This window comes from Crocuta crocuta, unplaced genomic scaffold, assembly GCF_008692635.1.
Source record: "Crocuta crocuta isolate KB4526 unplaced genomic scaffold, BGI_CrCroc_1.0 scaffold333, whole genome shotgun sequence".
Classification (NCBI taxonomy): Eukaryota; Metazoa; Chordata; class Mammalia; order Carnivora; family Hyaenidae; genus Crocuta; species Crocuta crocuta.
Genome location: NW_027532856.1, coordinates 3,407,286 through 3,422,676, shown reverse-complemented (window position 1 = coordinate 3,422,676; position 15,391 = coordinate 3,407,286). Strand labels below are relative to the sequence as shown.

At 36.6% G+C, this 15,391-nt stretch overlaps 1 protein-coding gene across 2 annotated transcripts in view; it reads left to right on the top strand.

The window, feature by feature from the left end:
- Positions 1-15,099, top strand: part of CLTC (clathrin heavy chain) — a 65,201-nt gene extending 50,102 nt beyond the window's left edge. Inside the window, exons 19-33 of one of the 2 annotated variants that reach the window (XM_077745598.1) lie at positions 404-549; positions 1,029-1,212; positions 1,411-1,603; positions 2,073-2,230; positions 2,419-2,583; positions 2,704-2,811; positions 2,894-3,061; positions 3,406-3,555; positions 3,644-3,775; positions 3,890-4,000; positions 5,180-5,350; positions 5,895-6,116; positions 7,365-7,385; positions 11,072-11,147; positions 14,070-15,099. In XM_077745598.1, coding sequence (XP_077601724.1) covers positions 404-549; positions 1,029-1,212; positions 1,411-1,603; positions 2,073-2,230; positions 2,419-2,583; positions 2,704-2,811; positions 2,894-3,061; positions 3,406-3,555; positions 3,644-3,775; positions 3,890-4,000; positions 5,180-5,350; positions 5,895-6,116; positions 7,365-7,385; positions 11,072-11,147; positions 14,070-14,194 — 2,130 coding nt within the window. In that variant the 3' untranslated portion in view covers positions 14,195-15,099. The remainder of the gene's footprint in view (positions 1-403; positions 550-1,028; positions 1,213-1,410; positions 1,604-2,072; positions 2,231-2,418; positions 2,584-2,703; positions 2,812-2,893; positions 3,062-3,405; positions 3,556-3,643; positions 3,776-3,889; positions 4,001-5,179; positions 5,351-5,894; positions 6,117-7,364; positions 7,386-11,071; positions 11,148-14,069) is intronic. The other variant, XM_077745600.1, reaches the window with a different exon arrangement.
- Positions 15,100-15,391: the final 292 nt, after the last annotated feature.

Sequence of the window (15,391 nt, the reverse complement as noted above, 5' to 3'; positions counted from 1 at the left end):
TTCCTTCCTCTCCTAGGAAGCATTTCTAAGGAAAATTCCCATGTTAAATAGAAAGCTTCCTGGAATAATTTATTGAAGAATCTGGGAGCCATATAACTAGCCAAAAATGGAGGAATTACTGAGTCGGTATTGCCACATCTATATATTCAAATTATATGTAGCCATTAAAGCAATAATGAGGAGTGGTTATTTTGGATAATGTTTTAATCAAGAAAAAAGAAATTATGTAATTAGGGTGATTTTTCAGGAGAATGCAATTATACATAATATGGGTATGTGTGAATTTGTGTAGAAAACACCTTTGTGTGGTAAAGGTATTTTTCCTATGCCAGATTATTCTTATTAGATAATGTCTTCATAACCACCCTGATTTTTAGTACTTAACTCTATATGTACTCTGTAGGTTGTACAGACAGCCTTGTCTGAAACTCAGGACCCTGAAGAAGTGTCAGTAACTGTCAAGGCTTTTATGACTGCAGACCTTCCTAATGAACTCATTGAACTGCTGGAGAAAATTGTCCTTGATAACTCTGTATTCAGTGAACACAGGTATGCTATAAGAAGAGTCCCTTGGCTCTTTATATTCAGCCTTTTTTTTTTTTTTTAAAGTTTATGTATTTTGAGAGAGAGTGAGAGAAAGCAAGCAGGGGATGGGCAGAGAGAGGGAGAGAAAGAATCCCAACCAGGCTCTACACCATCAGCATGGAGCCTGATGAGGAGCTTGAACTCTAACTGTGAGGTTATGATCTGAGACCAAACTAAGAGTCAGACACTTAACCAACTGAGCCATCCAGGCATGCGCGCCTCTCCCCGCCCCCACCCCATTCAGTCCTAAATTATGGCCAATCAGTTTTGAGAAGGAACAGAAAGACAAAGATTAGAGAATGTTGTCTGAATTATTACTTTTCTCATACACTCTTCATCCTGTCATTGAGATAAAAAACTCTTCATAGATGTAGTGTTTATTCTTTAGGACTAATAAGCTTTTGAAATGATACATCCAAAAAAAATTTTTTTTTCCTTAAAAGGAATCTGCAAAACCTCCTCATCCTCACTGCAATCAAGGCTGACCGTACACGTGTTATGGAGTATATTAACCGCCTGGATAATTATGACGCCCCAGATATTGCCAATATCGCCATCTGCAATGAGTTGTTTGAAGAAGCATTTGCCATTTTCCGGAAATTTGATGTCAATACTTCAGCAGTGCAGGTAGATCTTTAGATTGCCTAAATTGATTTACCAAAGGTAATACCTTCTCTTGATTATTGTATGCATTGACCTGTTAGGCCCAGCATAATTGATGGCTTGGGCAATAGAAAAAGCAGTAAAATCCTAACCATTTACATGTAATTGCTATGTGACAAGATTCATTCTACTGTAACCCTAATTCAGAAATTGGTTGCCTAGGTCTTGATTGAACATATTGGAAACTTGGACCGGGCATATGAGTTTGCTGAACGCTGCAATGAACCTGCAGTCTGGAGTCAGCTTGCAAAAGCCCAGTTGCAGAAAGGAATGGTGAAAGAAGCCATTGATTCTTACATCAAAGCAGATGATCCTTCATCATACATGGAAGTTGTTCAGGCTGCCAACACCAGTGGTATGACCTCTTTAATGTGTTTGTGACCTCAGAAAATGTACCTACACTATAATTAGCCTAAGCATTCGGACATCGGTCTGTTCTGAATTTCTATAGGAGTTAGATCTGCATGATTACTTGTGAAGACATTTAGCACTCCCATTTTAGTCCATACAGAGAGGCTGCATTTTATGAACTTACAAAGGTCCATAGAGAAGATTAATTTTATGTTTTGAAATCTCATATAATTCTATTGAGTTCTAGTCTTAACAACTTTAAAGAAAAGGAGAAATTTAGCTGTTCATTTGATCAGTGATAATACAGAAGTATAACAGGAATTTTGCCATTTTAGATGCATTTCATTGTTTAGATTTGTCATTTTCTATATTGTTTCCTTAAAAAGGAAATTAACAGCAATGCTCATTTAAGTGAGTGAAAAGATAAATGTTAGGATATTAGTGTTTGGATTTATTTTCTTCTTTATTCTTAGGAAACTGGGAAGAACTAGTGAAGTACTTGCAGATGGCCCGTAAGAAGGCTCGTGAGTCCTATGTTGAGACAGAATTGATATTTGCACTGGCTAAAACAAACCGCCTTGCAGAGTTGGAAGAATTCATCAATGGGCCAAATAATGCTCATATCCAACAAGTGGGTTTCCTTTTTAGATTTTTTCAGAATGTAAAAATTAACTGTTAAGCAACTTTTAATCAGTAGGATCAACCCATCACAACTGATGATTCCAAAGGAAGTACAGTGTTTATCAGTATTAAATTGTGACTTTGGAAAGAGGATTCAGTTTAGGTTTACCAAAAATGGATCGTATTTGTTTGTTTCAGGTTGGCGATCGTTGTTATGATGAAAAAATGTATGATGCTGCTAAGTTACTGTACAATAATGTCTCCAATTTTGGACGCTTGGCATCTACCCTGGTTCACCTGGGAGAATATCAGGCAGCTGTTGATGGAGCTAGGAAGGCTAACAGTACTCGAACATGGAAAGAGGTAATCTCAATACCAGTCTGAGTGAAGAATTACGATTTTTAGAAATCTCTTTAAACTGATTAATTGAATTAACCAGCCATGTTTACATTTGAGTTTACGTAGTTGAAATTTTTGTTATAGGTCTGCTTCGCCTGTGTAGATGGCAAGGAGTTCCGTCTGGCTCAGATGTGTGGGCTTCATATTGTAGTGCATGCAGATGAATTGGAGGAACTTATCAACTACTATCAGGTAATGAACAAGAGTCTTTTATTAATTAAGATCTATTGCCATAGATAGTATCAGTCTTTAATTACATATTTCCCTTACTCAGGATCGAGGATACTTTGAAGAACTGATAACCATGTTGGAAGCAGCACTGGGACTTGAGCGAGCTCATATGGGAATGTTTACCGAACTAGCTATTCTATATTCTAAATTTAAGCCACAGAAAATGAGGGAGCACCTGGAGCTGTTCTGGTCCAGAGTGAATATTCCTAAGGTAACCAACCTTTTGACATTGTGAGGTAGTTCTGTAGTTATAACTAAAACTTTAATGGGTTGCCTGGGTGGCTCAATCAGTTAAGCATCCCAACTCTTGATTTTGGTTCATGTCATGACCTCATGGTTTGTGGGTTTAGGCCCACTTCGGGCTCTGCGTTGACAGTGTGGAGTTTGCTTGGGATTCTCTCTCTCTCTCCCTTTCTCTGTCCCTCATCCACTTGCACATGTGTGTGCATGTGCATGCTCTTTCTCTCAAAGTAAACTTTAAAGTATCTTTTCTTTTTTAAGCTTTAGCTAGAATTACAGACCCATATGTAAAGCAATAAAATTTCTCTTACATAGGTGCTTAGAGCTGCAGAACAAGCTCATCTCTGGGCAGAATTGGTGTTTTTGTATGACAAGTATGAAGAGTATGATAATGCCATAATTACCATGATGAATCATCCAACTGATGCATGGAAAGAAGGACAGTTCAAAGATATTATTACCAAGGTGTGTATTTTCTTCAGAAGATGCAAGTTTCAAAAGGAGCTCATTAGAAAATAACTCCTAATTTCTATGCGGACTTTGTCCATTTTAGGTTGCCAATGTGGAACTATACTACAGAGCAATACAGTTCTACTTAGAATTCAAGCCTCTGTTGTTAAATGATTTGCTGATGGTGCTATCTCCACGGCTGGATCATACTCGTGCTGTCAATTATTTCAGCAAGGTAATTTTAAAAACTTCAGAACCTTATAGTCAGAAACTAAGACATACATGGGTAACTTTTGTGTATGGAACTTTAAGGATTTATTATGTTTGTAAAACACTCTTTATTTTAAAGGTTAAACAGCTGCCACTGGTGAAACCATATTTGCGTTCAGTTCAAAACCACAACAACAAATCTGTGAATGAGTCACTGAACAACCTCTTCATTACCGAAGAAGATTATCAGGTGAAACTTTTTAGTTCTTGCATACATTCTCAAAATTCAGGTTATAATTGGGTTGTTGATATGTTTTGGAGGGAAAAACCCAAATCCCTCCAAATGGAAAGGAGGAACCCAATGGAAAAAGCCCATTATCCCTTAGATTTCTAAACACTAGGTACTTGTATGCTTAGGATCTAAATTTAGTGGTGTTTTTAGGATCGATAAATCTGACAAAATTTTAAGTGCCAAGTTTGTGCCAAGAATTTTGCTTTAAATCTTGGTTAATGCTTTAGAAAAAATGTTATGGTTACTTCATCCCTAAACATCTTGACTGTGGGTAAGGTTCAAAAAGTCTTTAATTTTTGGGGCGCGTGGGTGGCTCAGTCAGTTAAGCGGCCGACTTCGGCTCAGGTCATGATCTCGCAGTCCGTGCGTTCAAGCCCCGCGTCACGGTCTGTGCTGACGGCTCAGAGCCTGGAGTTTGTTTCAGATTCTGTGTCTCCCCCTCTCTCTCTGCCCCTCCCCCAGCTCGTGCTCTGTCTCTCTCTGTCTCAAAAACAAATAAATGTTAAAAAAGAAAATTAAATTGATTTTTTAACTAGTCTGTAAAACTGGGTATTAAGTGTATTTATTCACTGCTTTTCTTGCTCTATAGCATATTAGTATCTGTCTTTTAATAAACTTTCCTTTGTGAAGAATTTTGCAAAAACAAATTAGAGTTAAGGTTAAGCCAATTGCCTTTTTTCTTTCTCTTGTTATCAACATACGATGGGTTCAGATCCCATGCTGAGTTGTATGACTAAATACCATGTCAGGTTGTATCAGAAGTTTCTGTGAAGAGTAAAATCTTATCTTCCCAATTACAAATCCTCCCATTTTCATAACTGTTCAAAGTTTTTATACTGAAAACCGTGGAGAAAATTGTAGGAATTTTATAGTACCCTTGAGGACTTTATTGTTATACAGTCAGATTGAAGAACCTCGATACTTATTCAGCTTACAACTTCTGGTTTGATGTTTAAATGCTGTCGTATTATAATGCTCATTGACCAAGCTGTATTCTGTATTCTGATCTATACAACATAATGATTATATTATATGCAGTCAGTCATATACAGTAATGACTCCTTGATCAAGAATCATGGAACAAATTTTAAACTTAAATGAAACTGATTTGGCATTGGATGGCTTTTTTTTTTTAAGGCTCTGCGAACATCAATAGATGCTTATGACAACTTTGACAATATCTCACTTGCTCAGCGTTTGGAAAAACATGAACTCATTGAGTTCAGAAGAATTGCTGCTTATCTCTTCAAAGGCAACAACCGCTGGAAACAGAGTGTAGAGCTGTGCAAGAAAGATAGCCTGTACAAGGTGGGAAAGTTGGTGGGGGTGGGTCTGTTAGGTCAGGTACTAGATGACCTGTCTTAACCCTATAATGGTGTATTAGAAGTGATGACAGGGGCACCTTGGAGGCTTAGTTGGTTAAGTCTCCAACTCTGGGTTTCAGCTTAGGTGATGTTCTGACTGTGAGTTTGAGCCCCTCTCTTTTTGCCCCTCCCCCACTTGGTTGTACTTGCTCTTTCTTAAAATAAACAAACTTAGAAGAAGTTAAAAGAGAAGTGAATATGGTCTATGCAAGTATTAGCCTTGCAAATGTGAGAATTGTCTTTAAGCTCCCATTTGAGGGAAGTGGTAATTAAGTCAATTTCTTGATTCTAGTGGTTGTCTTCTGTCAAACCTCTCTCTGTTTAAAAAAAAAAAGAATGTTTACCCTATTTTTTTCTTTTCTTTCAACAGCTCTAAATTTAAATGATATAACTGGGATTTCACACACACACACACACATTGTATAACTGGTTTGCCAGTTTAGTATATTTGAGTTTAATGTTTGACCATCATCCTTTCTTTTGAATAGGATGCAATGCAGTATGCCTCTGAATCTAAAGATACTGAGTTGGCTGAAGAACTCCTACAGTGGTTTTTGCAAGAAGAAAAAAGAGAGTGCTTTGGAGCTTGTCTTTTCACCTGTTACGATCTTTTAAGGCCAGATGTTGTCCTTGAAACTGCATGGAGGCACAATATCATGGATTTTGCCATGCCCTATTTCATCCAGGTCATGAAGGAATACTTGACAAAGGTAATGGCGTCTCTGGGTGTATTCAGAACCACTTATCTAGAGGACTTGTAAAAGTCCATTTGCAGATTTATTTATTTTTTTCAAATTTTTTTTTTCTAGTAGAAGTAAATCATTTGGTTGTCATGAAATTTTTGTTCTCCAGAAATGTTTAATGTCTGACAAATGACAATGAATAGAAAAGGGAACTCAAACATAACTTTTCAATATGTTTACCCTCCATGTATTTCTGAGGGTGAATAGTATTACTTCTATATTATATGTTTGTTTTTAAACATCTGATAAAAAAAAATTTTTTTTTTCCAAAATAACATCTTTCTTAAGTCCATTCTTGTGACTTAGATGTCCATAACTTAGTAGTATAGATTCCCTTTTATTTGGTTGCTTCTTGACTTTAATATGTATGCCTGTTTCTTTTGGGGAAGCAAAATCTTTGTTGTAAATATCCTGTTAGTTTTCTCAATATTTTGATAGTTTAACCCTTAATTTTAAAAAATCCTAGGAGGTTAACAATTAACATATTACCTAAAAGTGCATTAAACAAGCTGATTATAATCATTTTATAAAATTCACCTACTCCTCTTCGTGTCCCTTTTTGATGTCATAATAGTTTTTACTCCCTCAACCCTCAACAGTTACTAGCTCTTTACTGTAGAACATTTAAAAATGGTCCTAAAGGATCCATTTGTCGAAGCAAAACAAGCTTATTAAATTCAGAGTTTCACATCTGATCTCTTCAGCATGCCTGAGTAAAGGGGAAAAACAAAGCACTACTAACAGCCCCCAGTATGAATATTTCCTTAGGCTGCCATCTAGTAGATACCATTATGTCCAGTTATAATTTTTTAAGAATTAACTTTTTTTGGTATAAAAACTGCTTGGAAGTCCAGTGTAAGAAAACAGTTGCCTTTATATTAGCCATAGATGAGAATAGGTTCTTTTTGTATGCATAATGCCAACTTAGGAGACCTGGCTCTAAGCTGCTGTTAACCAAAATGCTGTAAGTTTTTCTAGTGATTATGCTGCTTTCTTTCACACTGACTCTAGCATAAATTCTTCTGCAATAAGCTCTGAAGTTTAAAAAAAAAATTCTAAATTTTGCTTCCAGTATGCCCTTTATTTTCACTTTTCTCATGCCTTTTTTAGTGGTTAGATGTTTCTCCCCTGAACCTTTGTTGCTGATTCTACCTTTTTATGCTCAATATGGAATTTGATTTTTTTCTAAGCTGCACCTTCTGAATTCCTTTGCAGGTTGATGCAATAAAGGAAAAGGTGAAAGTTGATTCTTTTCCATCTTTAAGTCTGGAGGACTAAGTCTAAGGAATTTGCATGATTTTTTTCCTTCCTTTTCTACGCTGCTGCTGCTTTTTACCCCCAATAAATTTTCACTAAAGCCTCTGCAAGTCCCTTGAAACATAACTATAATAGAGCTGTAGGACATTAGTAGATGTTTGCTACTAATCGGCTAATAGGCTTTAGGAAGGGCAGGAGGCTAATCAGTAGTTGGTTCACAGTCTCTCTTAAATGTATTATTAAAAACTGAGCATGGTGAGTTTCCATATTAATTCCAAAGTTTCAGGAAATTTCTCTTCCCTGTCAGGGTATCTGGACCATAATAGGATTTTCTTAATACTCTGAATAAATTTAAGCAGCCTCTGGTTTTATTTTGTAAGCTTGCCTGACAGTTGTTGAATTTATATATGTATATATATGCCCTAAAAGGCTTTTTGGGGTTTTTTTTTTTTTGGTATTGAAGGACTGTGATCCAGTTTCTGATCTCTTGATTCTTACTAATTTTTTGCTGAAAGTAGATACAAGAGATACTAGCTGCTTCCGAAGAGACTCCTCATGTTTCTCCAGGTGTCCAGTTCTTATGGTGCTAGTCCGTTTTTAAGAGGAATCAAAACTTTTTTAATCATGAGAGTAGCTTGCTATAATTGTTGCTAAGCAACACGGAATATTTCTCTATATAACGAAGCAATATTAACTTCTTCCTGTAATAAGGCACATCTCTGAAAATACCTAAAATTTGCTTTTATTCATCTGTTGGCTTGTCCAAGGTCAAATTTAGGCACCTTTTGGTTGCTGCTTCCTTCATTGGCTTGTCTCCATCCCAGTATAAATGAAACAAACGTACATCCGTTATCAAATTGTTGTAATGAAAGGGTGGGAAGATAAAGGAGGGTTGAAACAAATTGAAAAGAATTTGGGTGGGGGACAATGCCTTGGAATTATGTTGAACCAAACTGGAATCACCATTGGAACTTAGGGCAAACCTGAGTAAAATGCATTGTGTGTGAGGCCCTTCAGCAGCTAGTAAGCAAGGCAGTTAGAAAGCGTGTGTGTGAAAAACAGGTAATTGAACTGCAGTGTTATGCATTGTTAAATCAAGCATGTACAACAGTCATTGCAATTACATCATACTACTTTTGAAACTCTTAAAGCATTGCTGTGGGCTGTGTGTGTTTCTTGAGAGCCTGTATAGCAACAGTCATCTTCAGATCTCACTTCTTGCTTCAGTACTTTTGCCTTTTTTTCATGCACACATACACCAAAATAACTGACTGCATGTTAACTTTTCCTCTGCAGCATATTGCAGTCTTTGTGGAAAAGCCTTTTACATTCTAGTGAATTTTTAATAGTACAGATGGAACTGATCTTAGTGACACGCTTTACCTGTAATTTTTCTTATTATCCAAGGATCAGAAACTTTTGTTACAGCTCTTAACAAAAGCTTGTGTTCATAAAAGCCTTCTCTGCTTTTCTTTTTTGAGCAGTCTAAATTGGGTCAGTGGAAACAAAAATTGGATGTTGCTGTGCCAGAGGCTGTCCCATATTATAGAAAAATCATTTTTTGCTTAGTTTGATGCTCTTCAGAGGTCTTTTTTTCTTTTTTTTTGCCCTCTGCCCAACCTGCCTATGTCCATACGTGGGCATTGCAATACTACTAGCTCTTCTTCGAAGTCTTCAGTGTACTTCTGTAACAGGACTTCTTTCTTCAACATCTGACTCAATTTCACCTCTGACATTAATGTTTAAACACGTGTTCACTTTAGATTCTTGTCCTTGAAAGTTTGGAAATGTATTGTGCAGTGGTGGGTTTTTTGGTTGGTGTTTCATTTTTCTTCTAATAACTTGGAAGTTATGTACACTCATCCAGGTATTTTTTGTATGACCTTTTTAACTCACTCTTGGATACTGTTTAGTTAGCAAAACCCCATCTGACCCTTGATGGCACAAGCACACTGTGCTTTAAAGTATACAGCTGTAATAATACTTACATTTGAATGCCAAACATTGGGTATCTCTCATGGAACTTCTACTCCATAGTAGTTTTTAATTTGATATTGGGATACTTTGTAATACATGAACACTTAGGCTATAAAAATAGGAAAACCATAAAAGCAAACCAACCCATTTTCCTAGTGTAGAAAAACTGCATTTTATCTGAAAGTATCTAGAGTCTACCTCAGCTTTACATTTCTCAAATTATTCCTTGATGAACTAGAATGGATTAGACTTACATTATATTAGATATATAGAATATTTAATATGGGACAATTTAAAATATATAAAATAGTGTCCTGACCTTAATAACTTATGTGAAGACTCAAACATACTTTCAAATAGAAAGTTAGGACTGTTTTAACCTTTGTAGGACCCAGTCTTTATAGTTTTTCACTGAAGTCTGCATATCTTTTTTTGTGAGTGATTTTTCCACTATTTACCTTTTTGAGGAACATGTTGTGAACATTCATTAAAAGGTTTTCCTGTATTCTGACCCCCATTTCAGTGCATTTTGATCATGTCAAAATTTGAAGTTTTAGTTTTACTTCTACTATAATGATAGACTGACTATAATAAGGCTTTGGTTGAAATACCAACTTTTTAAAAGTAGTTTAAAAGACAACAGAGTTTAAAAGGCAGGTGAAAGTTGTATAGCAGACATCCCGTAAGTCCATTGTCCTAATATCCTGACTCACCAGTTCTTTACAGAATTATAGTACCAGATGATGTTAGTCCTAGAACAAATTTTCCAGAGTATCTTATTCAACCGTCATTATATTAAACACAAGGAAATTTGAGGATCAGTAGAGTGGTTTTCCAGGGTCACACAACTAGCTTATGGAGGGACCTTTGTATTCCAGCCCCCCCTTTTTTTTTTTTACCTTTCCCCCCCCCTTTTTTTTTTTTTTCCTTTTTTTTTTTTTTTTTTTCACAGATTTGGACTCCTATATTAGTTCTGTCTGATACTATCCACTTTTATTTAGAGAAGCTAACATGTAATAGCCATTTATGTCTTTGGCTTAATTAAAAGCAAAAAATATTCTTCCTCAAAGATGTGGCAAAAATTAGGCATTCCTACTATTTCTACTTCTTAGAAAATAGAGCATTAAAACATGCAGCCTGTCTTTATCTAAAAAGATGTAATATGGAGCCATTTTGTGTCTTAAATTTCAGTCCGCACCTGTAACAATTATCAGCAGAAGCTGTGCACAATTGGCAAAAGATAGCTTATTCTAAATGAGTACTTGTCCAGTCATTAACTCATTTCACTTTTTTGAATATCATTTCCTTTGGGGAGGGAAGTCTTATTTGGTCATGAGTTCATTATTATTACCTTTGATAAGAGTTTAAACTTCATTTGAAAAAGTGGTTCTTTCTTGTTATCTCCCTCCCTCAGGCTGGCTGCATCCTAGCATGCCCAGTTTTACCTGGCGTGCGCTTTTATGGCATTTATAAATCCCTCCTTCCTGAGGGTTTATAATGACAGTGCTAAAAATCACCTTGACTGAACTATGAACATTGCTATTGAATTTGAAGGTGCCTGAGAACATTCTTTCTAGTCCGTTTTATTTTGACAAAATTTAACATGCTAAGGCTTTTCCACTTTCTGCCATAAACCTAGGTTTATAATACTTTTGAGGTGCTAAGTAACATTACCTGTTTTTCTCCAGGTGGATAAATTAGATGCTTCAGAATCCCTGAGAAAAGAAGAAGAACAAGCTACAGAGACGCAACCTATTGTTTATGGTAATCTCTCTCTCTCTCTAAACCCACAGAAAAGTAGTAGACAGATGTTTCATTTTTAAGGATTCTACCTCAAAATAGAAATACAATTAAGTGTCTAAAGTGCAGAAAGCTCCCAGAGTTTAAGAATAATTCTACTCTCCATTCTTGGAAACAATCTTCAAGCAGACACTGACATTATTCACTTAAGGTAGTCTTAAATGCAAAGACAATCTTAAAAAACAGTCACTTAAGATCATAACCTAAATTTTCCTCTTCCCTGCTCTCTGACTGATTACATATTCATAAATTACTAAGAAGTATTGATGAATTCAGTTTTCAGAGGTGTACAAGGTAAGAAAACATGCCAAGGCTGTCTTTATGTTGCTTTGCAGACATCTTTAAGTTCTAACTGGGGTAGAGAACTGAGTAGTTCCATTTGAGAACTTTCCAGAGACATAGGATCTTGAAACTCTCAGTGAATATGTATAAGGCAATTTAATTTCTTCTCTGTGCAAGTCTGAACTACTTAACCTTTCCCATTTCACTCCTGGTGAACAGATTTATTTGAACAATGAATTAGAAAAGTATGTGTTATGGAACTGTAACCAGGTGTTTTTTGGAAGAAAGCATAAAATTGTGACCATTATATCTCAGCCTGCTAAAAGAAATGATAATATGCAAATATATTATGACATTGTCTCCTTTTAATTATTTACTTATTTTTTTTTTTTTAAGTAGGCTTTACACCCAGCATGGAGCCCAACACAGAGCTTGAACTCATGATCATGGGATCAAGGCCTGAGCTGAGATCAGCAGTCAGACACTTAATTGACTTAGCCACCCAGGCACCCCTCTCTCCTTTTTTATTATAGATAAAAAAGACTTTGGGAATTTAGAGGACTGCATAGTTTTGATAAAGTTGAAGAAGATAAAAGTAGATTAAAGATGGTTAAAGTAGGTTAAAAGATGGGAGCAAGATGTTTGACATATTTGAGACAGGAAACCAAATAGGAACAAAAATAGGATGGGGGTAATGTTTTGGGACCACCTATTGAGTTCGGCTGGCTTTCATTCAGGGTGTTTAAATGGAGAGACCTTCTAGGCAGTTGAAAGTTACAGTATCAAAGTTAAAGTTGATTTTTTTTTTTTAAGTTAATTTTTTACATATAGTTTATTGTCAAGTTGGTTTCCATATAACACCCAACGGTCATCCCAACAAGTGCCCTCCTCCATGCCCATCACCCATTTTCCCTTCTCCCCCATCAACCCTCAGTTTGTTCTCTGTATTTAAGAGTCTCTTGTGGTTTGTCTCCCTCTCTCTCCTTAACTATTTTTTTCTCCTTCCCTTCCCCTATGGTCCTCTGTTAAGTTTCTCCTGTTCCACATATGAGTGAAAACATAACTATCTGTCTTTCTCTGCCTGATTTATTTCACTTGGTGTAACACCCTCGAGTTCATCCACGTTGCTACACGTGGCCAGATTTCATTCTTTCTCATTGCCATGTAGTATTCCATTGTGTATATATATACCAAAAGGTGATTGTTATAAACTACTGGTTTCCAAAAAGAATTTGCTCACAAAACAAATTCTAGTTGTTCACAAAGAAAAGAGACATGAGGTCACCTATCTGAGAGAAACTTTGCACTAGGCTTACATTCTAGTGGGAGATTAAGAATACTTCTTTTGTAAGGGAGTGGATAGAGGTATTACATTGTTTTCTCCTTTTAAATAAACCAGGTTCTCCACAGGTCATTTTCTGTATGTGATCAACTACTATTTAAAATACATAAAGAGTGTTGGGGTGCCTGGCTGATTGAGTTGGGGTAGAACATGCAGCTCTTGATCTCAGGGTCATGAGTTTGAGCCCCACCATTGTGGGTAGAGTTTAGTTTAAAATTTTTTATTTGAGGGGCGCCTGGGTGGCTTAGTCGGTTAAGTGTCCGACTTTCGCTCAGGTCATGATCTCACGGTTCGTGGGTTCGAGCCCCGCGTCGGGCTCTGCGCTGACTGCCAGCTCAGAGCCTGGAGCTTGTTTCAGTCTGTGACTCCCTCTCTCTGACCCTTCCCTGCTCACGCTGTCTCTCTCTCTCCTAGAAATAAATAGAACATTTAAAAAAAAAAATTTTTTTTTAAATAAAGTTTTTTATTTGTTTATTTTGAGAGAGTATGTGTATGCAAGTAGGGGAGAGATAGAATCCCAAGCAGGCTTTGCACTGTCAGCGCAGGGCCCAATTGCAGGGCTCGAACACATGAACCACAAAATCTGAGCTGAAGTTAGGTACTTCGCTGACTGAGCCACCCAGGCTACCCTAAATTTTTTTTTTTTTTATGAAGTACAAGTGTTAATATAGTATTTGAAACAGATTGTATGCTCTGATGTGTCCATATGTAAGCATATTTGAATATGTCTTGTTATTTTTTTGTTTTCTCTTAACTAGTACTAGATTCTTTGCTAGATATGCATTAGATTACCATTTTATTATCATTTAGATTATTTAAATCAGATATTTAAATCTAACTATTAAAGTTCATTTGTGTTAAAAACACATCATTAAAAAGTTAAGAAAGCTTAACATGTTTCCACCAAATAATTTATGTGTGAATACTATGTGGTGATAAGTGTATTGACAGATGTCTTGCCCAGTCATGTCAAGCATGCCTGTGCAAATTGTTTTCAATGAAATGCAGTGACATGATTACCATCACATTTCTGTCTTCTGCCCCGAATTGTTTTTTGGCTTTTTAGGAAGAACCCTTCTTAGGGTGGGTGTGATGCCAAAATTGTGACAGTCAAAAGTACCACCACAAAACTCATTCTAAGTTGTGATTACGTTGTAGAGTAGGGGAGATTGGAGTGTGATGGTCTACACTGCTAACAATTTGTCCTACTTCCTGTCCCACCCCTCCCCCACCCCGTGCCCTTTCTTGTTTTCCTTCTCTAGGTCAGCCCCAGTTGATGCTGACAGCAGGACCCAGTGTTGCAGTCCCTCCCCAGGCACCCTTTGGCTATGGTTATACTGCACCACCCTATGGGCAGCCACAGCCTGGCTTTGGGTACAGCATGTGAGACAGAAGCTGATCCTGTAGTCACCTATTTTCGTACTGAAACATCGTCTCTACCCGCTTCTCAGTTTATAATGGGAAAACAGGCACATGTTCTTGTAACCTTTATTTCATGAAGGACTACTTTTTGTTTCTAACTATAAACTCGGATCACCTGTGTTAAAAGCTTATTCACATTCCGCATCATTTTAGAATTTATTTTCAAAGGGGAATAGTTTCAATGTTTATTCACTTGGGCTTTTTTTCTTCCCCCTCATTCTTTGAAGAACTGCTTAATACTCAATCTGTTGTGAAGAACCTGATTTGCACTCTGTAGTGTTTAAAGAAAAAAAAACTCTAATATTGAATCTCTTAAATTTAGTGTATTGTAAACAGCTTATATGTATGGTCTAAAATGCATTTAAATCTCTTTTACTCAAAAGCTACAGCAAAAATACTGGTATGTGACCTTGTACAACTGTCAATGCCAACAAAGACAACACTAAGCAGCACATCCTGCATTGGATTGCAGTGCTCTCCAAATTATCTGAAAAATGCATTACAGACAACTTGCCTGACTTTTAAATGAGCATAAAAGGCCCTCTAACCTATGCAGGTTTCCTCATTATGCATATAGAAAATGCTAGTGTGTTTTTGCTCACTTCATATGTAACAGGTGCCCTTATGTTGTGCTGTATCCTGTGCTTTTTCTGTGGGACCATTCCATTCAGGAACAAAGAGCACCATGATTCCAATCTGTGTGTATTTACTAACCCTTCCCTGAGGTTTGTGTATGTTGGATATTGTGGTGTTTTAGATCACTGAGTGTACAGAAGAGAGAATTCAAACAAAATATTGCTGTTCTTCAGTTTTGTTTGTGGAATTTGAAATTACTCAAATTTAAAATAAATTACTGGACTGTGGAAATAACTTAGAATGGCAGTTTTAATTAAATACCTTTCAAACTTTAACCAAAAGAACCATGGTTGTGGTAGTTTCATATTGGGTATTGAGGCAGAAGCAGAATGAGGATTGGGACCCGGAAATACAGCATTACATCATGTGCGTTCCCGTGGTTAACAAGGTACATGCAGCGGTCTGAAGAAACGGCACTGTAGTGGGCTACATTTCGTCTCCCATCATTTTAACCAAGTGGCACTTTAGGGTTTTTCTCTAAGCATTTCACTTAAATGAACAGATATGGATGTTCTGTCAACTTGAG